The sequence below is a fragment of the Sciurus carolinensis genome, chromosome 15, assembly GCF_902686445.1.
Source record: "Sciurus carolinensis chromosome 15, mSciCar1.2, whole genome shotgun sequence".
NCBI lineage: Eukaryota > Metazoa > Chordata > Mammalia > Rodentia > Sciuridae > Sciurus > Sciurus carolinensis.
The window spans coordinates 45,276,055-45,303,910 of NC_062227.1; the positions used below are offsets into that span (position 1 = coordinate 45,276,055).

The 27,856-nt window shown below is 44.1% G+C and overlaps 1 protein-coding gene and 1 pseudogene across 2 annotated transcripts in view; both read left to right on the top strand.

Annotated features, from left to right (window-relative positions):
• The first annotated feature begins 520 nt into the window (after positions 1–520).
• Mocos (molybdenum cofactor sulfurase) overlaps positions 521–27,856 on the top strand; it is a 48,543-nt gene continuing 21,207 nt past the window's right edge. The window contains exons 1-9 of one of the 2 annotated variants that reach the window (XR_007105249.1): positions 521–748; positions 7,651–7,740; positions 10,474–10,540; positions 12,256–12,897; positions 15,821–15,897; positions 17,923–18,122; positions 22,732–22,848; positions 24,419–24,874; positions 26,903–27,065. Coding sequence is in view for 1 of the 2 variants with exons in the window: in XM_047527024.1 (XP_047382980.1) it covers positions 607–748; positions 7,651–7,740; positions 10,474–10,540; positions 12,256–12,897; positions 15,821–15,897; positions 17,923–18,122; positions 22,732–22,848; positions 24,419–24,874; positions 26,903–27,065 (1,954 nt within the window). In the remaining variant the exon portion in view is untranslated. The remainder of the gene's footprint in view (positions 749–7,650; positions 7,741–10,473; positions 10,541–12,255; positions 12,898–15,820; positions 15,898–17,922; positions 18,123–22,731; positions 22,849–24,418; positions 24,875–26,902; positions 27,066–27,856) is intronic. The other variant, XM_047527024.1, reaches the window with a different exon arrangement.
• Positions 11,076–11,467, top strand: LOC124965862 (ATP synthase F(0) complex subunit C2, mitochondrial-like; annotated as a pseudogene).

Below are 27,856 nucleotides of genomic sequence, written 5' to 3' on the forward strand. Positions count from 1 at the left end.
GTCGCACCCAAGCTTCCCGGTTCCAACCGTGCGCAGTCGCAGAGAGCTTTATTAACCAGCCTGTGGATTCCCTAATGGTTTTCCTTTTCTATCCTTGGTTTAGCCACATTCTCAGAAACGCGGAGCACACGTCCCACTGGGGAGCAGCAGCTGGAGAAATCCAAATCCCTTCGCAAACTCCCGCTGCACAGTTGCCGGCTCGCACCACGGTGGATGAAGGTCCCCGGGGTCGCTATGCGGATTAGATTCAGGGGTTTCAGGATGCCCCGCAGGAAAAACACTTGGTTGCTTCGGTCACTTGCATTTCCATGACACATAGCTAAACAAGGATTTTGCATTCCAGGTGTCTGGGCATCTCCGCGGGCTACAATGGGAATTTGTTCAAAGAGCAAAAGCGGGCACTCGCTCACTGGGCCCCAGGTGTAAAAAGACTGGACAGAAGTGAAACCCCGTGAGTCAGCGCGCCGGGGAGCAAGCGGGACAGTCCAGCGAGGCGCCGCCCCCGGGCCGCGGACCGGTGCGGCCCTGGAGGCGCGGCCGGGGCGGAGTCGCGGTGGGTCGGTCTTGTGCACTTCCCGGACCCCGCCAACTTGGACGTCTTGGGCCATGGCTAGCGGGGCAGCAGAGCCCGGGGCCGAGCTGCTGTCCTTCACGCGGTTCCGGGACTCGAGCGCCGCGCGCCTCGCCTACGGATACGGCCCGCGCAGCCTGCTCGAGATGCGGGAGAGCGAGTTCGGCCGCCTGGCAGGTGAGGCAGGCGTGGGGAGCACGCGGCTCCTGGGTCCCGCGTTAAAGGAGCTTTTGCTCCGGTGGGAGCGGCGCATGTTGAATCGAAAAGAGTAAGAAGGATGTGTCCATGCGTCGGCTTCATGGACGTGGCTCCCTCATTCCACCTGTAAACCCCGAGACTTCTTGCTGCTTCTATTGCTCCGTAGACTTTCCAGTGCAGGACAATCTAGACTCTGCACCTTTCTCCACCCTCGGCGAACGGGCTTAAGAGTCTTCTTGCCCTCTGTTGTCGTGAGACACCCTCCCACCCCGCATTCTAAAGGTCCAACTACACCACCAGGGTTGCAAAATGCAAGAGGTCCCGCGGCCTTGACTGCTCTGATGCACGCCCTGAGACCGGAGCGGTGCGTGGCAGCCAGCCAGTTGGGAGAGTGTCCCTGCGGGGTGGGGACCGAGAGGCAGAGGCCGTGGGGCAGGGGTCTCCCAAGGCGGCGCCCCAGACTCCAATGACATGGACCATGACTAGCTTTTATTTCCAAAATCTCATTTTTCTCCTTCCCGCAATCGGAACAATGCCTCCCAGCTCTTCCGAGCTCTAGCTCTCTGGGGGACTAGAAGAATTAGCGAACCCTGCAATTTGAGTTTTCAAGAACAGGTCAAGCCAGTAAATTGGACACGAAGACCGGGATCGTGGCGTGCCTTTGTGGAACCTGCTGACTGAATTGGAAATCAAGATCAAGCTGGCGATGACTGACCCCAGCCCACTTGCTGTGGGTTCAGGACTAGCTCTTGTGCCGGGAAACTTGAGTTGTAGTATTGGGGATTTAGTCAAGCCTCAGAACCCCGTGCCCAAGGGTAGAAGGGAGCAGGTGAAGTGGGCAGGCCATGGGCCAGGATATCTTGGTTTATTTATCTCCTCGTGATAACTGGTGACTGCTCATCTTTGAGTCATTTTCGTGTGTTTTCAGTGATAACTTTTTTTTTTTTCCTTTTGGGGGATTTTGAGGGCCATAGCTTCCTCCTTGTGTGGCCCCCTCTATACTTAAGCCAAGGAAGAGTCAGGACGGACAGGTGGTCTTTGCCACCACCCTCTCAACTCCCTTCCCATTCTTCTGTGTCACACTGTCAACTGCTGGAGACACCTTTCATCCCTCTTTCTCTCTTCTTATTACAGAAATCTTCCACAAAGAAATAAAGTCTTACACTGAGAATACCCACAGGTGCAGAGGGAGGGAGGCCCTCTATTCTTTAGAAGCAAATCCCATTCTGCCATTCAGTTGGTAATTCTTCTAGCAACACACCTCCTTAATCTCCTAAATCTCCTCTAAACTCCATCCCTCACACCCTCCATTGACTGACTTCTCCCAACACTACCCTGAAAAGCAGAGGTATGTTCTGAGTTCCTCTTGGTTTCACTCTGGTTCTTCAGGGAACAAGTGGAAAATGGAGATGAGCCAGCCAGGGCATTTGGAGCCCTTTTAACATCAACTGCAATTGTGACAGTGTTTTGCGTGTCCTTTATGTAGCACAATTCCTAGCATTTTCTCTACATTTGGGTTGTCTGGGAGTTTCAGATCGGGTTTACTTTTTTTCTGCCTTATGGAAATAAATGAACTGGAGAGAGGGCAGGAAAGAACAAACCAACCAACTGAACCAAAATAATATAAGCTTCACCTTCTCTTCTTTCCCGCCCTCCCTGAAGGTTTTCTGGGGGTTTGAAAATGTATCTGGCTAAATGGTGGCTCTATATAATTAAATGCTGAAACTTTACGTGCTGAAATGTTTTGCCGAACCTGTTGTTTGGGAATTTCCTCGTCTTAGTGAAGGGAGTGTATTGAATACATAGATTTGGTTGAAGTCTTAGGAAGCTGATTGGTACCCACTCACTGTATGCAACAAGAATTGCAGGAAGGGCTGGGGCAGTAGCTCAGTGGTAGAGCACTTGCCTCAAATGCGTGAGGCCCTGGGTTCGATCCTCAGCACCACATAAAAATAAATAAATAATTAAGTAAAGATATTGTGTCCATCTACAACTGAAAAATATTAAAAAAAAAAAAAAATTGCAGGGACATGGCCCAGAACAGACCTGGAATTCTTTTCCTTGGCTTTGAGACTTTTGCCTGCTTCTAATGTCGGCTAAAACTGTGGGGTGTTTACTCTGTGCCAGGCACTGAACTGGGTGTTGTCATATAGCAACTCATTTAGTCCCCATCCCATCTGCAGAACTAGGAACAAGATCCCAGACTGGTTAGTGGTGGAGCCATAATTTAATCCAGGTTGGTTGACTTGAATTCTGCACTGTTAACCACTTTGCTGCTCTACCTCCTAAGATCAGACCTTGGGTGATCGAACACAGTTGCTTTTATTTTCTTTTTTCAAAATTAACTGCTGGACCAAAGGACAGAGAAAGCTTTCCCTAAGTGGTCCGGCAGAAGATGCTGGGCAAGTGCATGGGGCTCCAAAGGAGTCAGGTGGGCCTCAACCGTGCACTGGAATTTCACGTGAGCACTGTTGAGCTTTGAAGCCTGGATGAACAAAATCCTTTATTTTAACTTTAGAGTTTTATTTCTGAGGCATTGATAAAAAAAAAAAAAAAAAAAAAAGAACCTTATTTAAAAAAAATTTAGACTGTATATTTTAGTGGTATCAGATTCAAAAGGTGCCAAATGAAATGGAAGAATGACCAAGAAAACTCTCTCTCAATCTAGCTGCAGCCATTGAAGCCATCCCAGAGTCAAATGTTGTCACTGTGTCTTGTGTGCCTTTTTGGTGGTTATTTAGATTTGTATGTGTGTATACTTTTAAAAAATCTTTCCCAAGTGAGTCATAACATTTCTTGCTACCTGCCATAGTCTGCATTTATTTGTTCATGGTCTTTCTCTGCCACTATCATGCTAGCTTCTATTTTTTCAATGTTGTGTCCCCAATTCTTAGAACAGTGCCTGCTACAAAGTAAATGCTCAACAAAGATTTATTGAATGTAAAAATACTCAATGGAGCTGGGCATGGTGGTGCACACCTGTAATTCCAATAGCTCAGGAGGTTGAGGCAGGAAGATTGCGAGTTCAAAACCAACCTCAGCAATGGCAAGGTGATAAGCAACTCAGTGAGACCCTGTCTCTAAATAAAATACAAAATGGTGCTGGGGATGTGACTCAGTGATCAAGTACCCCTGAGTTCAATCCCTGGTACCCCACCCGCCAAAAAAAAAAAAAAAAAAAAAAAAAAAAAAAAAGAAACAACAAAAAAACCCCCACTCAATATATTAGAAATAAAAGGAAATTTAAGGGCCTGGAGTTGTGGCCCAGTGGTAGAGCACTTGCCTGGCAGGAGGCCCTGGGTTTGATACTCAGCACCACATATAAATAAAAAATAAAAGGTCCTTGACCTGTTATTTTATATATGGAAATTTAATGAAGTTGATAAAGGTCATCATGAAATCATCCACAGATAGCATCGTACTTAGTGGAGAAAGACTGAAAACCTTCCTCCTGAGATGTGGAACAAGACAAGATTTCTGTTCTTACTACTTTTATTCAACATTGTACTGAAGGTTCTAGTCAAGGCAATTAGGCAAGAAAGTGGAATAAAAGACAACCAGATTAGAAAGAAAGAAAGAAAATATTTCTACTTACTGGTAACATAATTTTGGCTGTAGAAAATTCTAAGGAATGCACACACCAAAGTAAGAGTATTAAAAATCAAGTTCAGCAAGCTTATAGGACACAAGGTCAATGTGCAAAGATCAAGCCAGTTTCTAGACCCTGGCAATGGATAATATGAAAGTGAAATTAGAAAAATAATTCTTATAGTTTTAAAAAGAATGAAACATACAAGAAAAAATTATTAAAAGAAATAGAAGATAACCAGGCATGGTGGTGCATGCCTATAGTCCCAGTGACTCAGGAGGCTGAGGCAGGAGGATCTGGAATTCAAAACCAGGCTCAGCAACTTATTGAGATCCTAAGCAACTCAGTGAGACTCTATCTCTAATAAAATATAAAAAAGGGCTGGGTTGTGGCTTGGTGGTTAAGTGCCCCTGGGTTCAATCTCTGGTACCAAAGAAGGAGGAGGAGGAGGCAGAAAAAGAGGAAGAGGAGGAGGAGGCAGAAGAAGAGGAAGAAGAAGGAGAGAAGAAAAATAGTAAATAAAAAAATAGGTGGGTTCCATGTTGCCTATCTTTAATCCCAGTGACTTGCAAGAGGATCACAAGTTAAAGGCTAGTCTCAGCAACTTAATGAGACTCTGTCTCAAAATAAAAAATAAAGAGGACTGAGGATGTAACTCAGTGGTAAAGTGCCTCTGGGTTCAATCCCCAGTACCAATAAATGAGTAAATAAATAAATAAGTGCAAGACATACAATGAAAACTGCAAAACATCATTGAAAGAAATTAAAGACCTAAATAAATGGGAAAACAACCTGTATTCATGGATTGGAAGACTTAATATTGTTTTTTAAAAATATATATTTTTAGTTGTAGGTAGACACAATACCTTTTATTTTTGTGTGGTGCTGAGGATTAAACCCAGGGCCTCATGCATGCTAGGGGAGTGCTCTATATCTGAGCCACAATCCCAGCCCAAGACTTAACATTGTTAAAATGGCAATAATCACTACACTGATGTACAGATTCAATATAAATTGAATAGACATAGAGACCATTAGAATCGAATTGTGGATCTAGAAAGAAACATATACATCTGTGGCCAATTTATTTCCATCAGGGATGCTAAAACTATTCAACAGGTGAAAGAATATGGTCTCTTCAAGAAATGATGTTGGGACAACTGGATATCTACCTGCCGCCTACCTCACACTGTATTCAAAAATTAGTTCAAAATCAATAATGACCTAAATGTAAGAGCAAAAACTATAAAACTGTTAGAAGAATACTCAAGCATAGATCCTCAGGACACTGGATTAGTAACAGCTTATGACATCAAAAACTTAAGCAACAATGACTACAAGAAGAGACAATTGAATACTAAACTACGTGTGTGTTCCAGTGGATACACAAAACACCCTACTGAATGGAACAAAACACATGTCCATGTAAAAACTTGTACACTAATATTTATGGTAGCATTTTTTATAACAGACAAAGAGTGAGGACAAACCCCAAATGTTCACCAGCAGATTAATGGATAAACAAAATGTGGCATATTCATTCAGTCATAAAAAGAGTGAAGTTCTTTTTTTTTTTTTTTTGTGGTGCTGGGAATTGAACCCATGGCTTTGTGCTTACAAGGCAAGCACTTTTCCAACTGAGCTATCTCCCCAGCCCAAGAGTGAAGTTCTGATATATGCTTAGATATTGGTACATTTTGAAAACATAACCCCAAGCAAAAGAGCCAGTTACAAAAGAATACATATTGAATGACTTCATTTATATGAAATATCCAGAATAGGCAAATCTTTGGAAACAGAAGGTTAAACTAGTGACTGCCAGGGACTAAGGCTGGGGGGACTTGGGGTATGAATGGTAATGGTTATGGTTTTTTTGGGGTGAATGAAAATGTTTTAAAATTAGTAGTGATAGTTGCATAACATTATTAATATATTAAAAACCACTGCATGTGTAATTTAAGAGGATGAATTTCATGGCTTATGGATTATAGCTCAGTAAAGTTGTTATAAAATAAAAATTCACCCTACCCAACTAAAAAAATATTGTTAAGTGAACAAAGGAACAAATGGATCTATTCACTTCATATGCTGTTGAAAGTGCATCTCAGAATTTTTTCCATATCACTGCTTATAGTGTACTAGCTTGGTCCTCAATAATTCTTTCCTTAAAGTACATGCTGATAGACATTTGTCATTATTCTTTTGCTATTACAATAAATATGGCACTGAATACCCTCATATACAGATAATTTCACAAAAGCCTGGGTCTTATAAAATAAAATACCTGGAGGGGGAATTGCTATGTCAAAGAGTGTCTTCATTTTAAAAATACTTTTTTACTTATAGATGAACACAATACCTTTATTTTATTCATTTATTTTTATGTGGTGTTGAGAATTGAACTCAGTGCCTCCCATCTACTAGGCAAGCACTCTACTTCTGAGCTACAACGCAGCACCGAGTATCTGCATTTTAAAGTGCTACTTGTGCTGCCATGACTGACTGTTCCATGAGGAACAGTACTGAGGGAGGCAGGTGGAGAAAGAGAAATCACTGGAAAATTAGATTGCTCAAATTGTTATATACATGTATGAATATGGCATCAGGAATCACTATTGTGTATACTTACAACACATTAATAAGAATTATAAAAAAAAGAAGTTGTACCAATTCAGCCTTCCTACTAGTCATGTGCTAGCAGGGTGCTGCCCAGCATTGCCCCCACAGTGAGGCATCCAACCTTTTGATCTCTGCCAAGCTGATAGATAAACCATGGTATCTCATGTTCATGAAGTTTGCATTTCTTTCTTCAGGAGAGAGACTGAAAAGATTGTTTCGGTCCTTCAAATTCTCTGCAGTTCCCAAGGCTATTCTGGGTTTGAGGGCTGTGGAGCAGTGTGGGAAAGAAGAATCCAGGCTCACCCATCAGGGAAGTGCTCGGAACACTTCCAGGACAGGGCATGAGTCATAGCTGCATTCATCCTGAATGTCTGCTGGGCACCTCCCCAGTGTGGGATGCCGGTCCAGCTTCATAGGAGAGCTGGTTACTCAGGAAGGTCTCTCAGGGTCTTAAAGGTCATTCAACATTAGAAGGGCAGTTCTGCCATTGCTCACGCCTACACTTGGATTAAGAAGTTCATATCAAGAAACTCAGGGAAATCAGTGTCCTGGTGTAATGTTGAAATGCATAGCAGGTACTGGTCAGACTCATACAGACCAGATGTAGATGACTGGACAATCTATGAGAAACAACCTGCAGCTTTATTTATTTATTTATTTTTATCCTTTTCAGGAACTGTCTACCTTGACCATGCAGGAGCCACCTTGTTCTCCCAGAGCCAACTCACAAACTTCACTAATGATCTCATGGAAAATATTTATGGTAAAGAAAAATATACACCCAAACTGATGATAGCCTTACATGCAGATGATAAATCTATATTTAATAATGTTGGATTAAAAAAATGGAGACCATGCTGTGCATACAAAGCTGAATAAGCCCCATATCAGATGGGAGGTCAGATAAGTGACTAGGATAAGTCTGTATCAAACAGATGTGGTTGGGTTGGAAGATTCTGGTTCAGGCATAGACAGGTTACTTCCAGAAGAAAGAGTCTGTGTCAGGAATAGCACAGAAGTTCAAAGGTGCTGTGTTTGGTGGTTGTGGTGACTCTACAGTGTAGAGGATGGACCAGCAGGAGGAATACTCATTCATTCATTCATTCATTCATTCATTCATTCAATCCATACTTATTAAAGCACCATGGTGTATGGGCATGGTGCTGTAATGGGAGAAAAATAAACACAGACCCTTTCTCCGTGAGACTATCATCTAGTCCTGGTAGGCAAGATGGTAATTAAATGATCTCCAAATAAATGTAATTAACAAGTGTGTGAAGGGCTATGGAAAGGTGACTGGCGCCATTGGTGTCTGCATCTGCAGAGAGACAGTGGGTTGGCAGCATGCACGTCAGGGAAAACTTTCTTGGGAATGGAGTGGATGCTGAAGGATGAACTGGATTTCACTTGGACAAGAGGAGCAGAAAGCTTGCAGGTAGTGGTAATAGCAGGAGCCAAGATCTGGTAGGGGCTTCAGGAAGCAGCCCAGGAACACAGAGGGTAGAAGAGAAGCAGAGGTCTGTACAGAGAGGGAGGTGGGGGCAGGGCATTGTAGATGCTTTGAAGAGCTTGATGATTATTCTAAGAACAATAGGCAGTCACTGAGAGCATTAATCAGCAGCACAACATGCTCAGAAAATTACCTTGGAAAGGAAATTTCTTAATACTAGCCACAGTAGCAGTTATAATATTTGTAATGATAATAGTGATCAATACCACCCATCTAAGGCTCAGGTATCTCCCTAATGCTTACCTGTATTACCTTTGTTCATCCTCACAATAACTCAAGAGCTATAGGCTGATTTACAGGTGAGCAAATGGGACCCCAGAGAGGGTAGGTAACTAACCTAAAGCTACACAGTCAGGAAGTACTGGAGCTGGGGAGCTGAGGGCTGAATCTCCTGGCAGTTTGACTCCAGAGCCCAAGCCCTTAGTTCCCCACCTTCCCACAGCAGCCTCAGATCATGACAGTCCTGTTAGGTCACACTAAGGGCTTTGAATCATGGCTCTGAGCAGCCAACCAATCTTTAAATCTGGTGAAATCTTCATGAAAGGTGCCAATGAGAGACTTTATCTTGATTTTAATCTATGATTTGCAAAGAGACCTGTAGTTTTTCTGCTGTAACCTTTACAAGAGCTCCAACTATGGTAAACGTGTTAAGCCTAAGAAATGGCTGCAAGGAGATCTAGGGGGTCCTAATGATGCAGGGCTAAAAATCAAGGTGAGTCTGGTTGCTGCAGTGACCAGAAATCCAGTGTGACCCTTCAGTGTGGTCTAGGGGAAAAAATAAACTAAAACAAACAAAACACAAAATGACGAAGGCTGTGCTCGACGCAGTCCTGCACCTTCTGAGATGCTGGTCCCCTGCCCCCGTATGCCAGGCTTTTCAGACATCTGGATTCATGTCTGTGAACCAAGTTTTGAGGGAGATGCCAATACTCTGGGACATGCAGGGAGGAGATGAAGGTTGGGGGGACTAGAAGCTATCAAAGGGTTGGGTGAAATTGGGAGAGACTTTAGTCTTGGGAGTGGGAGGATGAGGGGTCACGTGCTGGTCCTTTTATGTATCCAGGTCAGTGCACTTCTGCAGGGACAGTGGGAATGGTAGGACACCAGATGGGGACTAATGAAGTGGGGTTCATGGTCTGTCTCATGCTTGGAGGAGAGGGCAGTCTCCTGAGGTTGTGCCCTTGGTTCTTTGAAGTCAATGCACAGCTTCTGGCTACCTGCCTCAGTACCTGCAGAAAGACTTGGGCTGGCTGGCTACCTCTGAGCTGACTTCTAGCTCCAAAACCCTCTTCCTGGATCCCAACTTATCTTACAAGAAAAGAGGAAGGTTTTGTTTTATTTGTTTAAATGGTTTTATTGTCTTATATTTTGTATATCCTAAACTTCACCTATTTCAGGTATACAATTCAATGATTTTTAGCATTTTGACTGAGTGATTGCAACCATTGCTATGAATCAGCTGGAACATTATTTTCCCCCCATGAGATTCTGCACACCCAGCCGAGGCAATTGATGATCTATTACTTTCAGTATCTCTATATAGTTGCTTTGCTGGACCTTTCATGAGGTCCATGGAATGAATCGTGGTCCATGGACTCATGCAACAACTGGGCTCTGGTGTCCGAAATCTTTCACTTAGCATTTTGAAGTTCATTCATGACATGGTTTGTTCCTTTTTATTGCCAAAGAATTGTCCTTTGTGTGGATGTACTGTATTTTGTCTATCTGTTTACCAGTTAGTGAACATTTATGTTGTTTCCAGAAGTTGATCTTAGTCTAGAGTTGCTATGAACATCCATGTGCAAGTCTTTGTGGGAACATAAGTTTTTATTTCTTTTGGGTAGATACCCAGGAGTAGAATTGCTGGGTCATGTGGTAGTTTTATGCTTAGTTTTTTGAGAAATGGTGGAGGGACAGGATTTTGAGAGGACATAAAAGGAGAGATCATGGTAGTGACTCTAAGTCTTTGTCTTTGTGACCTGCCAGGTAATCCTCATAGCCAGAATATCACCAGCAAGCTCACCCATGACACCGTGGAGCACATGCGCTACAGGTGAGCAACCGGGATGCCTACCTGAGCGGACCACCTTGGTGGACACACTTCCTTCCTAGCACCTACCTTTATCCCAAAAAAGCTCTGAGTGGGTTTCAGGAAGATCACACTTAGCTAAAAAGCAATGCATGCATGACAGTATATACCAAGGTTAGAGGACAGGAAAGTGAGAACGCATTCAATGCAGAATGGGGTCAATGAAACACGGGTATGTGTCTCTGAGCATAAGCTGGAGTGCCAAGGAGTGACCCAGTTTCTGAGACAGAAGAAAAACATGACTCCTCTTTTCATAGGATGTTTTATTAGGCGTCTGTTTTATTCATATGGTACCCCATCCTTTTACTAGTATTTGCATATTAAACAGTTCATTGCACTTTTCTACATGTAATAATTGGTTTCTGGAAAATAATTTCCAGGTGGTACCTAAAGTTACTTGGATTGACACAATTTCCAATTATTTCAAATTTGAAAGTAAAACAGTTTTGCAGCTCTCTGTCTTCTCTGCACTGGGAGCAGCTCTCTTGCCGTGGCCCCCTACCCCCTGAAAATGTAGGCCTGCTCGAAATGCCTCTCCACCTACTCCTTGGTCAGCACCTCTCAGCTGCTGAGCCGGCCAGAGACACTGACCCATTAGAGCTTCAGCAGTGTGGCAGTCCCACATCCCCTGACCTCACTTATCCCTAGCCACAGCTTCCACACCAGCACCATTCAAGGGACATCGACACAGCAGCCAAGTTCATCAGGGCTGGGGCTGCCACAGTTGGGGTGGCTGGCTCTGGGGCTGGAATTGGGACTATTTGGAAGCCTTATCATTGGTTTTACCAGGAACCCTTCTCTGAAGCAAGAGCTCTTCTCCTCTTTGTCCTCTCACAGGCCATGGGGTTCTTTTGCCTGAAGGTGGCCTTTCTCATCCTCTTTGCCATGTGAAGGAGCAGTATCTGCTTCACATCTTTCTCCTGTGTCTTGCCTGACCTGTGTGTCCCTTTTCCTATACCTCCCCAGGCAGTCTGGGGAAAGTGGTTGGCATAGGGTTTGACAGAGAAAAGACAAATAAATACTGTATTAAGGAAAAAAACAAAAAACAAAAACAGTTTGGCTGTTTGGGTTGCCAGTGTTAAAAGGCTTGTGAAACAGGCTGATGACTTAAAACTTGTGACAAAACTGGGGAAGGAGTGTCAAGAAGAAGGTGTTTTCAGCTAACATTCAGGTCATTGTAGATTTTTGTCATTCAGGTTGGAGATGGGATTTGGGAGGCAAGGTGACTGTGGGTTTGAGCCCGCTCTCTCCCATGTCTTTCTCTGCCCCGACCCTAATGTCCCAATGTGGCCAAGCCTATCAGGATTTTATCTAACTATTAGAGATGTCCTTTCCAGTAGAAATAAAACAACCTAGCCAGGCCTGGTGGCACACCCCTGTAATCCCAGCAACTCAGGCACCTGAGGCAGGAGGATCCCGAGTTCAAAGCCAACCTCAGCAACTTAGTGAGGCCCTAAGCAACTCAGAAAGACCTTGTCTCTAAATAAAATACAAAAGCAAAAAAAAAAAAAAAAAAAAAAGGACTGGGGATGGGGCTCAGTGATTGAGTACTGGGTTTAACACCCCGTACCAAAAAAAAAAAAAAAAAAAAAAAAAAAAAAAAAGAAAGAAAAAAAACAACTTGAATCATTCAGTACCGGAGCTGAGACCAAGGCTCTGCATGATGCTGTTTCTTGCAGGATCCTGGCGCACTTCCACACCACACCAGAGGAGTACAGCGTGATCTTCACCGCTGGGAGCACGGCTGCTCTCAAACTGGTGGCAGAGGCCTTTCCGTGGGTGTCCCGGGGCCCAGACAGCAGTGGAAGTCAGTTCTGTTACCTCACCGACAGCCACACGTCTGTAGTAGGAATGAGGAATGTGGCCAAGGCCATGAATGTCACATCCACGCCGGTCAGGCCAGAGGACATGTGGTCGGCCAAGGAACAGGGTGCTGTGGCCTGTGAACCAGATTCCCGGCTTCTGCATCTCTTTTGTTACCCAGCTCAGAGTAACTTTTCAGGAACCAGATACCCGCTGTCCTGGATAGGAGAGGTCAAGTCTGGGCGGATGAGCCCTGTGAGCGTGCCTGGGAAGTGGTTTGTGCTGCTGGATGCAGCCTCCTATGTGAGCAGCTCGCCTTTGGACCTGTCGGCTCACCAGGCCGACTTTGTCCCCATCTCCTTCTATAAGATCTTTGGATTCCCCACTGGTCTGGGTGCTTTGCTGGTCAATAATCATGTGGCCACTCTACTGAGGAAGAACTACTTTGGAGGAGGGACTGCTGCTGCCTACCTTGCAGGAGAGGACTTCTATATCCCGAGGCAGTCAGTGACTGAAAGGTAACCTTGTCATTGGGGGTGGCTGGTGGAGTCACCAAGGCAGGTCTGGCATATGCAGCCCATGGAATTGTTCAAGGGGTGGGTCTGAGCCATGGGGTCAGCAGAGTTAGACATTGCTGGCAGGGACAGGCTGGTGGCAGGGCTCAGATCTGGGAAGCAGAGGTCACTGGAGTGTGCCCTAGGCTGCGTGGTGAACTCTGCCCTGTGTGTGGGCTTCTCCATAGTAGTGGAAGGACCAGGACTAGAGATAAAAGCTGCAAGCAGAAGAGGTGAAAGGCCTGCAGGGAAGTGAAGAGGTTGTATACCAGGTCATGGACCCACAGCACTGCCAAAGGGTAGCAGCAATTGCAACAATGATTTTGACGGAAAACACCCTATGGAACAAGAGTGCACCCCGTCAAACAGCAGCTTAGGTCAGATCTGCTTGGCACCTGGTTAGCAGGAAAAATGAACTGAGCCAGAGGCCACCAGACCTGCACTGCAGTGGTTGGGCAGCCTCAGTGAGCCCCACAGAGGGCAAGGCCTTGCCTGGCTTGGCTTTGTTGGCCTGCACTTCTTCCTCAGGCTGCAGGGCAGGAGTTGTGGGTTATGCCCAGGAGTTTCCCAGATGGTAATGGCTAGGTCCTGTTAGACCAAATGTTTAAGAGGTGAAAATGTCCCCTGACCCTGCTGGTCTAGCATCAGGGGATACCATGAAGTTGAGGGAGGGAACTAATCACCCTGCTAGAACCTGAGAAGGCCCTGGCCTGATGGGAAGGAGATTTGGATCCACTGCAGACCCAGGTGCAGACTCAGGGACCTTCAGACAGGGCCATGTCTTGGCAGTAGAGTCAGTACTAGCTGTGTAGGCCTGGAGCTGGGCTGCTGGGGCAAGAGTCTGGCTCTACTACATAGCAGTCAGGGAACTAGGTGGCTTGATCTCTCTGCACCCCATGTTTTTCCTGTACAGCAGGGGTGATGATATCACCCTTGTAGAGCTAAGGTAGGTGCAGCACCAAGACACAGAGGGTGTCAATATGTATCATGAGGCTATTTGAATTTTCTTTATTTAGGACTTCTCCATAGTTGGAGATTCTAAAACAGGAATCCCCAACTGTGATGATTTACCATGTAATATAGTCAAGTAAGAAAAAAATGACAGGCACAACATAATGTAGATTAAAGGCAATACAAAGAGGCACCACAAACTTAATTTGACCATAAGGGCACTCGAAGGTCAGGAGAAGTGAGGCAGCTTGTTGGGGGTCAGGGTGCAGGTGGGCTGGGCTGGACCAGACCTCTTCCCTTTGATGCAGGTGGATTACCTTATAGCATCAGCACGTGCCATGCCAAGAGTCCTAGATAGCAGAATATATTTATCATTATAAGCCTAATTTATTTCCTATGAACTTTGGACTAGAACTGAAGGTACAATACTCAATCCAAATGTTTATTGACTCTTTTGTATTTTATAATTTAATGAAATATAATCCTTAATAGAAACAAAAAACTCCCCTTTTGAGTCTAATTATTTATGAACAAATATTTATTGTTGATTAATTAATAAGTTATTAGCTAATAAAGTTTAATTTATTAGTGATTATTTACTCATTCCTTAGTGATTCATCAATTAATTGGTTCATTATTGACTCAAATTCTATATGTCTATTACCACTAGCTTTAATTAGCAATGCAGTAACAATGTTTAAAGCAAATCTTATACTTAGAGTATCAAAGTACAAAGCCGATGTTTTCATTGAAGGCTTCAACTTGCGAGGCTGCCATTGGTCACTGCCTTTTGCATGGATGCTAATAAAATCTTCTGCCTTCTGGGCATGGTGGCGCACACCTGTATCACAGTGGCTCGGGAGGCTGAGGCAGGAGGAACACAAGTTCAAAGTCAGCCTCAGCAACTTAGCAAGGCCTTAAGCAACCTAGCAAGACCTTATCTCTAAATAAAACATAAAAGAGGACTGGGGATGTAGCTCAGTGGTTGAGCGCCCCTGGGTTCAATCCCCTGTGCAAAACAAAATAAAAATTAATAAACAAAAACCAAAATTGAATTCTTTCCCTTGATCTGACTTCACTTGGTCTTTGATCAAATGAGTTTCCTCAGACAGGACTCACCCTGAGACTTGGTTTAAAGTAGCTATCAGTCCCTCTACTTCTGTATCTTCACTGAACTTAACATACCTGCCACGTGGCTTGCTTGGTTCAATGTGTATTTGTTGATTTCGTTCCTTGTTTCATAGAAAGTGAGGCTGGGATGGCACGGATTTCACCTACATTGTTCACTACTGTATCCTTAGCACCTAGAATAGGGCCTGACGCACAGTAGGAGACTATAAAGATTCCATGAAAATTCTGATGAAATGAATAATTATGAAGTTAAACATGATAAATGATTTAGTGATCAGGAAATTATTAATATGCTGTATTAATAAAAGTCTTGTAAGTTTAACCCAAACCTGTGGTTCCATATGCTTTGGAATCATAGGCTCCTTAAGAACCCCTCAGCTACTCTGCTGATCACCCCATTTGATGCCCCTTCAGTGGTGCCCTCTTGTGGTCAGAGGGCATTATTTCAAGAACTTGACAAATTCAGAGTCATGTCCCAATTTTGTCAAGTTCAAATTCTTCTTTGTCTCCTTAGCATCTCAAGATGGTGACTGTTTTTTTAGGGCCCTTTATCACCACTGCTAACCTGCCCTAGGAAGTTTGAAGTAGTTGGAGAAAACTGATGAGCTGGTCAGGGCCAGAGACAGCCTGGCTCTTGGTGAGCAAAGCCCCTCTTCAGATGGGAAGAATGGTGTCAAAGGCAGCAGAAGGAAGTTAGTAATAGATATCACTCTGGCCAAAGTCGAACCCTAGTTACATACCTCACAATGCACAGGGAGCGTGTGGGTCACAGCTTGATTTTGTTCCCCTCATCCCATGGTTATAGGTTTGAAGATGGCACCATCTCATTCCTTGACATCATAGCACTAAAACATGGATTTGATGCCCTGGAACACCTCACAGGTCAGTGGACATTTTTATCTGTATGGAATCAGCCCTTGTTGCTCATAGTTGTGAGGGAGCCCTGGCACGGGTCTGGTTCCAATGAAGGAGGTAATATGTGGAATAAGTAGTACATGGTAGCTGAACAACCAAATGCAGTTAAATCTGACTCTAAGCATCTTCAAAGCATCTTCTGAGAGAAAGGGAATGAGGAAGGTTTTGGAATTTTTTTTTTTCTTTGCTTTCTAAAAGAGCATTTTAGCAGATGGGAGACATTTCAAATCAGGAGATTAATAGCTGCAAAGAAATGGAGGTGCTGTCCTTATTCTCTGGACTGGTAGTGGTTACAAATCCTGAGGTTTTATTCAGCTGTTGTCCTGCTGGATCCTCTCTATAGCCCCCCAGGAGCTGATGACAAGGCCATCTTGTCTGCAGAGGAATGGATGGTCAGAGAGGTTAAATGCCTTCCCTGGGAACTGGGAGGACAGGATTTAAATGCAGGCCTTACTAACTCCAAACTCCCAAGCACTGTCTCTGCCACTGGCCTTTGCAAAATGTACATCTTCTTTCCTGATAAGTGCTCAGGGTGTGGACAGGTGGGGGCCACTCACCAGAGGCTGACATGCAGACAGATACCATTTTCCATTTCACGGGATGACACAAAAGACCACAACTGGAAGAAGCTTTTTCTGGTCAGCGGGGCATCCCCCTTGGTGCTGTGCTCCTGGCGGCTCCTTTGAGAGGCCGAGCTTCCAGAACTGGTACACTGACTGTACCGTCCATTCTGAGTGGGACTGTGGTGAACCAGGAGTGTGGCTTAGCAGTTAGGCAGCCCTTCCTCTGTCCTCCCTGTTATACTGCTAGGGCTCTGCAGGTCCTCAGCCTCAGCCCAACGCTGGTGCAGACGGGATGCATGAGAGGGAGGGCTGCCCTGATGGAGGTGCAAGGAGGTGGGTGGGCATTATCCAGGACCAAGGGAGAAGATGGTAAAGACAGGCATTGAAAAACGAGCACTTTCCAAGGAAAGATACCAACCAGACACTGAAATCATAGGTGGCAGGGTCCAGTAGGCTGGGGGTGCCTTTAAAAGCAAAAGTTGATAGTATCAGTGCATAATATGACAAACTTTGCTTTTTTCTACTCAGTTGCTTTTTAAAAAAAATGTGGTACAATATACATAACATAAAGTTTCCATTTAGACCATTTTAACCATGCAACTCAGCAGTTTTAAGTACCTTCACACTGCTGTGCATTCATCTCCACTACCCATGTCTGGAACCTTTTCACTGCCTGAGACTGAAACTACCCCTGAAACAGTAGCTGCTCATCCCTTTCTCCTCCCAGCCCTGGTGACCACTGTGGACTTTCTGTCTTGCCTATTGTGAATACCTTAGATAAAAGGAATAACATAATATTTTCCCTCTTGTGTCTAGCTTATTTCACTTAGTGTATTTGCAAGATCCATTCATCTTGAACTGTGTACTCTTAAATGCTTTGCATCATTAAAATGATTTAAACTTTAACAAAAACAAACAGCAAAAAAATGATATTTAAAGAAAATATTATACATTTTTCCCATCTGCTACCAAAGGATATAAATTATCTAAATGTTTAAGTTCCATTATGTATATATATATATCTATATCTAGATACATATGCATATACATATATATACATATTTATATACATAAGTTCCATTATGTATATCTATATCTTTATATAGATATACATACATGCATATATATGTATATTTACATGTACATATTTAAATATGTACATGTTCATATTTAAAATACATTTATATTTTAAAAAGAGTACAGGAGAATTCCTATGGAAAAATTCTACAGATACAGCAATGTCAGACTAATTTTTAGTACCAAAGACCTAAACTTTTGTTGTAAAGGCAACACCATACCATACTCATAAGTATTTAAAATTATTAATATGAAGACCAGGTTGATCAGTTGTAACGATCTTGTTTTCTTAAAAATGAGAGTGCCTTCCATGTAAAGTTCCTGACACTCCGCATTTCACCTTTGTCTTGAGGTGGCATGGAGAACATCAGGCAGCACACCTTCACGTTGACTCAGTACACCTACGCCGCCCTGTCCTCTCTCCACTACCCCAATGGAGCCCCTGTGGTGCGGATTTACAGCGACTCTGATTTCAGCAGCCCTGACGTTCAGGGTCCCGTCATCAATTTTAATGTGCTGGATGATAATGGGAACATCATTGGTTACTCCCAGGTGAGTTTTCTTTTCATCCTGCTGTTCTTCTTACAACAAAATTGTTTTTCCTGGAACTTAGGAGCCTTTCCAGCTCTGGAATTTGCTGTAAAAGCCTCTGTGCCCTGGAAGCACCATGACACAATGCAGGTGCTGTTGCAAGGGCCACCTGCCCTCATGGGTACCGGGGATTGAACTCAGGGGCACTCGGTCACTAAACCACTTCCCCAACCCTATTTTGTATTTTGTTTAGAGACAGGGTCTCACTGAGTTGCCTAGCACTTCACTTTTGCTGAGGCTGACTTTGAACTCACGATCTTCTGCCTCAGCCTTCCTAGTTACTGGGATTATAGGTGTGCACCACCAAGCTCGGCATGCAGAGGCTTCTTAATGCTTACTTACACAAGAGTGCAAGCTTGGCTATGTATTTTTTCAGTCCTCTTTACTCAGGCACAGTAGGAAATTTCAACTGGCAAATAGAGAAGCTGACTCTTCTGATAGCAGGAACAGGGTACAGGTGACAGCTTGCCAGCAAGGGAAGACACCCTAAAGTAATCTAGACAGGAAAGTAGTAGGGACAGAATACCACAGCTGAGGTCATTGCTTGTATAGACTGATTGGTACCCCATGATACATCAGACCATAATATGATTTATTGGTGTGTTATTTGAAACTCATAGTTCTATTTTTATGAGACATTAAAATGATTCACTTTTTTTAATTCAAAAAAGCCCTTATTTCTGCTTCATTTTTGCATATGATGAGTTCAAAGGATTTGGTGGGTTGGCTAAAAGTTTTCTGCAGATATATTCTCTGCATATATTTTCTTATTAAAAAAATGGAAACTGCTTTGCAGGTTGGGAAGTACTTGAGTTGGAATCCGTTTGATCAGAAGTTTGGAAGCTGGTGATTATCTTCCCCTGAAAGCCACAATCCCTATGCACCTTTGTTAAATTTCAAATATCCCAATCAAAATCCATTTCCTACCCAGGCAGTGTGATGCATGCCTATTGTCCCAGCTACTCAGGAGGCTGAGGCAGGAGAATCCCTTGAGCCCAGGAGTTTGAGACCTGCCTGGACAACATAAGGAGGCCCTGACTCAGAAACAAAAACGTGAAAGTCCATTTCCAAAGTAATCTCTCTGCGCCTGCTCTTCTGAAGAGCCACAAACTTTATAAAGAACACATAGGAAACTATTCTTCTGGAGAATTCTGGGTCCCCCTTGGCATTCAGGGAAGATACTCTAAACCACAGGTGTCTCTTGAGTAAGTTGATGGTGCAGACTCCCCATTCCCATAGCCCTCAGCTCCCTTGCCTGTCACAAAACCAGCCCAGCACCCTCTGTGAGGCATACAGTTTTAAGTGCTTTGCCTGTGTGCGTTGGGGCAGAATATATATCAAGAAGAAAAGGGTGCCTTCTTATTTCCTGAGGGTCAGTCTTTTCCTCTGAGCATTGATGAAGGAAGCTCACCCTGTGAACTTCACAGCTGGGGTGTGGCCAGCAGCAGTGGTTCGGGAAACTCCAGTTACCCTGGGCTAAGGAAACTTCACAGTATGGGAATTATATGGGGATTCTGATGGCCTTCAGGAAGATCAGATGGCATCATGGTTGCGTTTGATTATCTCTTTTTCTGGAACTGAGTAGAAGAATTTAATCTTCTATATGATGTCTTTGAGTGCTTGTTTTCCATATCTGGGGTCTCCTAATTTTGTTCTCTTCACTTTTGGGGGTCACTGTGTACCATGACTAAGATATTGGATCAGATTTCGACTGCTTCTTGCCAGCTCTGTGATCTTGGGCAAATTGACTTAAGCTTTCCAAGACCCTAAGAAATGAGGATGACCATATGCCTTGCTCAGAGGGTTAAATGAGATATAATATACACATCACTAACTACAAGATCTGGGATAAAGTCAGGGCTCAGTGAACATTGAGCATCGAGGCTCCTGGCTGGGATTCATTGCACCTGGGCTTGTTTCTCACCCCTTCCTATGCTCATCCTGCTGTAGTGACCAGCCTCCTATACCTGACTGGGCCTGCATGGAATTCCTCAGGGATGAAGGCCAGAGAAGACTAACTCATAAGTGGGTCAGAGTGTAAGTGTGGTTGCAGTAATGTCTTCCATTCACATCCTTCTGCCAGGTGACTTTGACACTCCTTCCATGCAAGGCTGGGACCAATGACTCTTCCCTTGTATCTGGGCCAGTTTGTGAATCACTTGTAACTAATAGAACGTGACACGGGTGACCCTGTGTGGCTTTTAAGATTAGGTCAGAAAAGGCGATGCCATGTTTTGTTTTCTGGAACACTCAGTTTTGGAGCTCTGAGTTACCACGTAAGCTGCCATCTTGTATCCTGAGGCTGCCATGTTGGAGGAAGACAAACCAAATGGAGAGGCCAAGTCCAGGCACTGTGGTTGGTTGCCCTAAATTTTGAGTCTCCCAGCATTGTGATCAGACACTCAAATGAGTAAATGGGTTTCAGATGATGCCAAGACACTCAGACTTTGAGTCTTCCCAAGTGGGACTTGAGATATCATGGAACAGGGACAAGCCTCCTCTGTGAGCTATCTGAATTCCTGACCCACTGTAGCTGTGAGCACAACACAGTGGTTTTTGTCTTATTCTACCAAGTTTGAGTGGCTTGTTTTATAGCAATGCTAACTGGAACAGTGAATATGAGAGATGAGGGATGGCCATTGGGGACTTGTGTCTTTCCTGATAGAGCTGGTCTGGGAGAGGGGTGGGGGCCTCCCTAGATGCTGCCCTGTGAGTGGAGACTGGACCCTGGAGATGCAGTTGACTGAACCAACAGTGTTGCCAGACCTCACCTCACAGTGCAGAGACCTCCAGGATGATACTGTAAGTCAAGGGTAAAGCGACAGAATTTTTCTTTAAGGACCTTCAGTTCAATCCAGAGAATGAAATGTCTTCTTCTCACTCTGACAGACCAGGGGAGATGACCAGAGCGAACCAGACATGGGTTTGATAAGGGACTCTGGGAGACACTGTTGCTCAGCCAAGAGCCAGTCTGACTGTGGTGACTGATGGTCTGCAGGGGACACCACGTTCCTTGTGGCTGCCTCTGGTCACTCGATGTGTGACTGCCCTGGAAGGAAAGTTCAAAGGCTTACCCAGGTGGATAAAATATGTTTGTTTCCTTGAATGTGGTTAGGTGACTCTCTCCCTGAATTCAGCTTGATCTACCTGGGCTGAGGACCCACACAGGGTGCCCCAAGGGAGTAAAGTCCTTGACCCATGGCCAAGGAGCTGGCACAAACATTCCTGTGGAATCAAGTGAATGTGAACCACCTTCCAGAGTCTTTGGAGATCAGAAAAGAGCCTTGGGAACTTCTGAGTTCCCAACTTAGATTGAGCAACTATTCTGGGTGAACCCAATATTTGAGAAACAGGAGCAGGAAATGAACATGACCCAATGATGCTAGTTGTCCAGATTGTGAGCTGAGGTGGTGCTGCTGGGGATGGCAACTTGCTGGGGCTGGCTCTGTGATCAAACCCTGTGGCAGCTGATGCCAAGGAGCTACCCCAAGTCCTCAGTGGCAACAAAGTGTTACTCTTGTGAACCTCACTGGAAACATGGACTCTTAACTTGGAATATGGCCTGAATTTGGTATTTGAACTTTTCTCAAGCATACTTCTGTAATTTGACAGGGTAAACTTTAATTTCTAAACATTTATAAAATGTTTAATAAACCTGTCATGGATCATGCCATTTTAGAGCAAACTTCTAGTCTTAAACTGTTACTGAATCTGGGTCCAGAGGCTCTTCCCATGGAAAAATCAATGTCTGAGAGAGTAGTGTTGGGGAGAAAGAAAGGTTTTATTTCTTAGCCAAAGAATGCAGAAGAGGGAGGTTTGCTCATAAATCAGTGTCTCAGCACGAAGGGATTGGGGATTCTGGGTATAGGATAGGAGTCATGAAGGAGAAGGAGGCTAATAGAGGGAGGAATAGTCATGTCTTTTCTGGGGATAGGTGGAGATCTTCCAGGAACCTGAGTACCACCTTTTTACTTTCATAGTCTGGTGTTTCAGGTCATGGCAGCTGGTAGGTGCTTTTAGCCTTAAGAGGGGAGAGACCAGGCAGGTCTGGGTCAAGTTAACCCTGTTATATTTTGGGACAAGACATTTCTGAAAGGTTCAACAAGTCTATGTGCAGAGCTGCATAGACTCTAACCCAAAGTGAAGGCCCCAAAGGAGACAGATACAATCTGAAGACAGAGAGGCCAAGCCTTTGCATCTCATTCCAGGCACTTATCAGACTTGTGTAAGCCCAGTAAGAGTCATGTCTTCAACAAAAGCAGCCTCAGGTCCCTGAAGAGTAATGCAGGCAACTGTTGGTCATCATGACTCACACGTCAGAGGTGTGATCCACAGCAAAGCCAGTGGGACACTCGTAATGTATCACTCTTGCCCAGTCATGTGACCTCAAAAGTCAGTGATTTTTAAGTCAACTAGCAAAGGTAGAGGATTTACTTAGGTTTTTTCCTCAGTAACAAGATCATCATTTTACTGTTGGTAGAGGCCCAAAGGCTGATATGAAACTCTCCCAGGCAATTAGGGGACCACTGGACATCTGTAACACCAGATATATGTCATGTTTAATCCACAGGTAGACAAAATGGCCAGCCTGTACAACATCCACCTGCGAACTGGCTGCTTCTGCAACACTGGAGCCTGCCAGAGGCACCTGGGGATAAGCAATGAGAAGGTCAAGAAGCATCTTCAGGTCAGTACTGTGGCCCAAGTGCTGTGACTCAGACCAGCAGTGGGGAGGGGTCCCTACTTTAATTGGTCATGTATCTGGTGGGGCTAGTTCTTTGACCTCATTTCTTGGGGCCCATTCTGAGGCTATCCAAAGGAAAAGGAGGTGACTGAAAATACAAAATACTTCAAGATATTATCTTTTTTTTTTTTTTGTGGTACTGGGGATCGAACTCAGGGCCTTGTGTTTTTTTTTTTTTTTTTTTTTTTAGTTGTAAATGGGCACAAAGCCTTTATTTTATTTATTTATTTTTATGGGTGCTGAGGATCAAACCCACATTAGGTAAGTGGTCTACCACTGAGCTACAGCCCCAGCCCTCACGATGTTATCTTGATGGCAGTACTTTCTGATTCACTTTTTACTTTGAAGGCAAAAACTTAAAGGCAGAGAAGGCTGTTAAGAAGGCAAGTACTAGGACACACCCTTAACTAATTCGGTGTTCCTTGGGGACAGTCTCCTGCAGGAGTTAGCCTCTCTACAATTCATGGGTGGAGTGGAACTCTTTCCTGGCTCTAGGGATTCTTTGTTTCTCAGAATCCCTGCCTTTCCTTCTCTCCTGGGCCAAGTTTTTCCCCTTTAGGGTGCAGCCTGTTTTGAACCATTTCATAAAAACAGAATCATCTGAGTGGCAATGAGCCCTTATTGATTTTGGGAATAGTTTCTAATTTAAGTTTCCTTTGGTTGCTGTTGAATTTGTTTTTACTAGATTCCCAACTAATCATGAATTGGATTTTATTTAAAAAGAGTGATAGAGGAAGAGAAGAAGAGATGGAGAGGAAGAGGGCAGGGTGGGGAGAGAGGGAGAGAGAGGCTCAGGACACAAATAAATGCAGTTCTAGATGCAACATTTGATTGTGTGGAACGCCATGGTCCCATCTCTTTGGCTGACTGGACTGGAATTCTCACTGGGGAGGTGCAGCCTTGTATGCCACACTGACCAATGACCAGCACCAGGTAGCGGGGCTTGGAGACCGACATCGTTCTCCTTCTTACCTTCCTCCGAGAAGGGACGCTCAGATTGACTTGGGCCTTCACAGTGACTTCCAGCTGATCATTTAGGGACAGCATCTCTGTCTTTCCTTCATGTCAAGGGGCATCTTTCAGGGATGTAGGCTTCTCTGTTTTTCAGAGAAATTGAAGGGCTGGCCTGAAGGTATTTCTTTTGCCTCAGATCTGAGTGAACCAGGAAGTCAACTCTCAGTGCTTCTGAAATTCTGGTCTGTTCTTTGACCCTTCTGTGGGCCAGCACTGTGCCAGCTCTGGGTTCAACACTTACCATGAAGTATTTCTATTAAGCTCTTTCATGACCCTGGGAAATTGGTATTGGTTCATGGCTAAACAAAATGGGGTCCAGGAAGTGGGCCCCTGAGCATTCAGAGCTAAACCATGTCTCATACATGCAGAACATGTTGGTGTGGTAGTTCTGGTTTCTTGGGTTAGTTTTAAAATTGACAAAATTTGTTTTACAAAACTGTTTCTAATTGATCCAGGAGGTGCAAGACCCTCTGGCTGATTTACCTCCCTTTTACTCCAGGCTGGTCATGTCTGTGGAGATGACGTCGACCTCATAGATGGGCAGCCTACAGGATCTGTGAGGGTTTCATTTGGATACATGTCTACGCTTGAGGACGCCCAGGCCTTTCTCAAGTTCATAATAGCTACCCGCCTCTCCTCACCAGATGGTCAGCCTGTCCCTCATGCCAGTCCCAGGGAAGCTGGAGCCCCAGCAGCAGAGGGCAAGGTCCAGGACATGCCTGCTGTCACAGGCAGATGTCTCCTGCCTCAGGAAGGCACTGGCACAGACTCTGCGGTTTGGACTGACTCTCACCCAGCTTCGAATACCATCTGTTTGCATCTGCCACTGAGTGAGGCCACCAGAACCCAGCAGATCTCTTCAGAAAAAGCTGCAGGTGTCCTGCATGGGGACCATGGGCCTCACGTTGTTACCAACATTTACCTCTACCCCATCAAATCCTGTGCTGCCTTTGAGGTAAGAACTTTCACTGTAGCACAGAAACTGCTTCTCTTTGCTTCCCCTATGGGATTTTTTTTTTTTTTTTTTTTTTTTTTTTTTTTTTTTTTTTTGCGGGGTGGGGGGAGGAGAAAGTGAAGAAAACGTGTAGCAAGTGAAGAAAAGCATGCAGAAATCATAATAATACATCAGAGTCGTCATATGAAAAGCCATTCTCATTCTGCCTTTCTAGATACAGGCTGACTTCTGAACATGACTCTGCTCCTGGGGACCCCAAGATGACCCTGTTTCTGAGTGGTGAACACCTAAGTCACTGTTAATCATGATAGCTGTCACTTTCCTTGAATGCATGTGCTGGCTCCTTGCTGAAGCCTTTGACATGCTTTGTTTTATTTGATCCTTAAAGCAGTCACATGAGGCAAAGGGTGACATTATCCCTGTTTCAAAGATGTAGTGCCTGAAGGGATTGAGGTTAAGCACTTTACCCAGGTCACCTGTAAATAAATGACAGAGCAAGGATTTGAACCTGGGTCTGCTGACCCTTGGGTCCATGCTCTGAGGAGATTTATTCTGCTCAGTCCTTTCTACAGAAAAACCGTAGCCAGCCCTCTGTGTCTATGGTTCTGCATCAATTGATTCAATCAACTGCCAATCAAAAAATTATTTTAAATGCATGTGTCTTGAGCATGTGCAGACTTTTTTTTTTTTTCTTGTCATTGTTCCCTAAACAACACTGCATAACAACCATGTTGTGTGAGGTAGTATAAATAATCTAGAGTTGGAAAGTGCATGGGAGGATGTGTTCAGGTTATATGCAAACACTCCACCATTTAATACAAGAGATTCAAGCATCCACAGATTTTGTGTCTATGTGGGGAGTCATGGCACTAATCCCCACAGCATATATTATATCTGCAAACATACTGGCTGAGCCATCTTTGCACCCAGGGGATCAGGAGTCTTGCCTTCTCTGGCAGCCAGCCCTGGTTTCCAAGAAGCCATTTCCCCTAGTATGGCCAACCTGAGGCTATCTTCCTACAATCTCCATGTGTGTCCCAAGTTCCAAGCAAATGTCCCAGATTCCTAAGCCTCTGGGATGACAGGCTCTCTGGCTCCTCATTTGACATACCACAATCAGGTATATTTGTTGGCCTGTGTTTCAGGGTGGTCCCATAAGGGTCTGGCCTCTAGGCTGAGACCATAAACCAGCAAATTCACTTTCTCTGAATGAAGGCAGGTGAGGACTCTGTGTTCCCCTTATATTTAAGGGATCTGTTTTTACAGATGAGTTTGTTCTGTAGGACAAGCACAAAGATGACCCAGGCAGGCATTGGTGTCCCATTTTACAGATGAGAACATGGAGGCTCAGTTAGGATTTATTTTTCCTTGAACTGATAGGCCAATAAGACTAGAGTTACAGAATGAGTCTTAACATTTCATTCTTCCAAAATGACCTGATCTGGTCCTAGAAAGGCCATTTCTTCAAGGATCCCCAGTTCTTTCTATTGGCGAATGGTATTAGATACCAAAATCTGGGCAGTAGGTATAATCTGTATTCTGATTTTGTAAAAATATGAAGAATTCGGGAAAACTTACACACTTAAAATGAATTCGCCTCAGTGATCTCTTCAGCATAGCCACAATTTTGCAAGAACAATATCTACATTATGATAGGTGTGGACGACCTTACTAGTGGAGCCACAGTCACCTGTAGGGAGGGGGCTGCAGGTGGAGTGGGACAGAGACTGACTCTTCACCAGAGACTCTTGTTCTCTCTGAATGTCGTGCATACACACGCCTCTCCTACTTAGAACATGGGCTCAAGGAGAGAAGGATGAAAAGTGGATCTTGAGGCTGAATGGAATCTCGCTCCTAGCTGCCTCCATTTGCCTTGTCTCCTTCCTCCATTTTCTCCTCCTCCCTTTCTTCCTTTGAGAATATGTGCTGAATTCATGACGTCTGTCTGGATTTGTGCAGCCCCTGTACAGTAATGTGAAAATCACTTCTGAGAAATCCTGACCTCAAACACACCTACCTTTTGTTTAGGTGACCAAGTGGCCTCTAAGCAAACAAGGGCTGCTGTACGACCGGAGCTGGATGGTTGTGAATCACAATGGCGTTTGCCTGAGTCAGAAGCAGGAGCCTCGCCTCTGCCTGATCCAGCCCTTCATTGACCTGCAGCAAAGGATCATGGTCATCAAAGCCCAAGGTCTGATAGGGCTCATTCCCACAGAGTGGTTGTTGAGAGCGACTTTCCTACTCATGTGACAGGAATAGAATGGCCTTTCTTTTATCACATGTTTAAATTATTCTAGACTAAGTGAAATGGTATCCAGGAAAATTTCCTTTTCTCTAGGGAGAGGTGATAAACCTGACTGTTCAATCGGTAAGTAACTAGGTATAAACTTTGAATTTATATGATGTCCTTTTTACCTCCATTCTTAATTCCTTCACTCTTTATAATATGTACTACAGGCATTGACTCTTCCTTTTTGGTGAGCGGTGCTGGGATCCAATCCAGGGCTTTGTGTATGCTAGGCAAGCACTCTACCACTGAGCTACACCCCCAGTCCTAGTTCTGCCTTTATAATTTTTGTTGTGAACTAACATATAGAAATATGTAGACCAGCTCTGTCCAGAACTTTCTGTGATGATGGGAATGTTCACTATGTTGTCCAATTGTTAGCAACAGGTGGTTAGTGGGATACTGGAACTGACTTTTAAATTTTATTTAATTTTAATTAATTTAAGTAGTTTAAAGTGACTGGTGGTTAGTTTTGGATAGCAGAGGATTAGAGAATAACATAATACACAATTACATCATCCACTTTTAACAGATCTTAACTGTTGTCACATTTCCTTCAGATCCTTTTTTTAATAAAGAAATAATAATAACAATAATAAATATTACAAATAAAACTGAATTTTTATTTGTTCTTTTTAGCCATACATGAGAGTAGAGTATATTTTGACATGTATACATAGATGGAGTATAAGTTA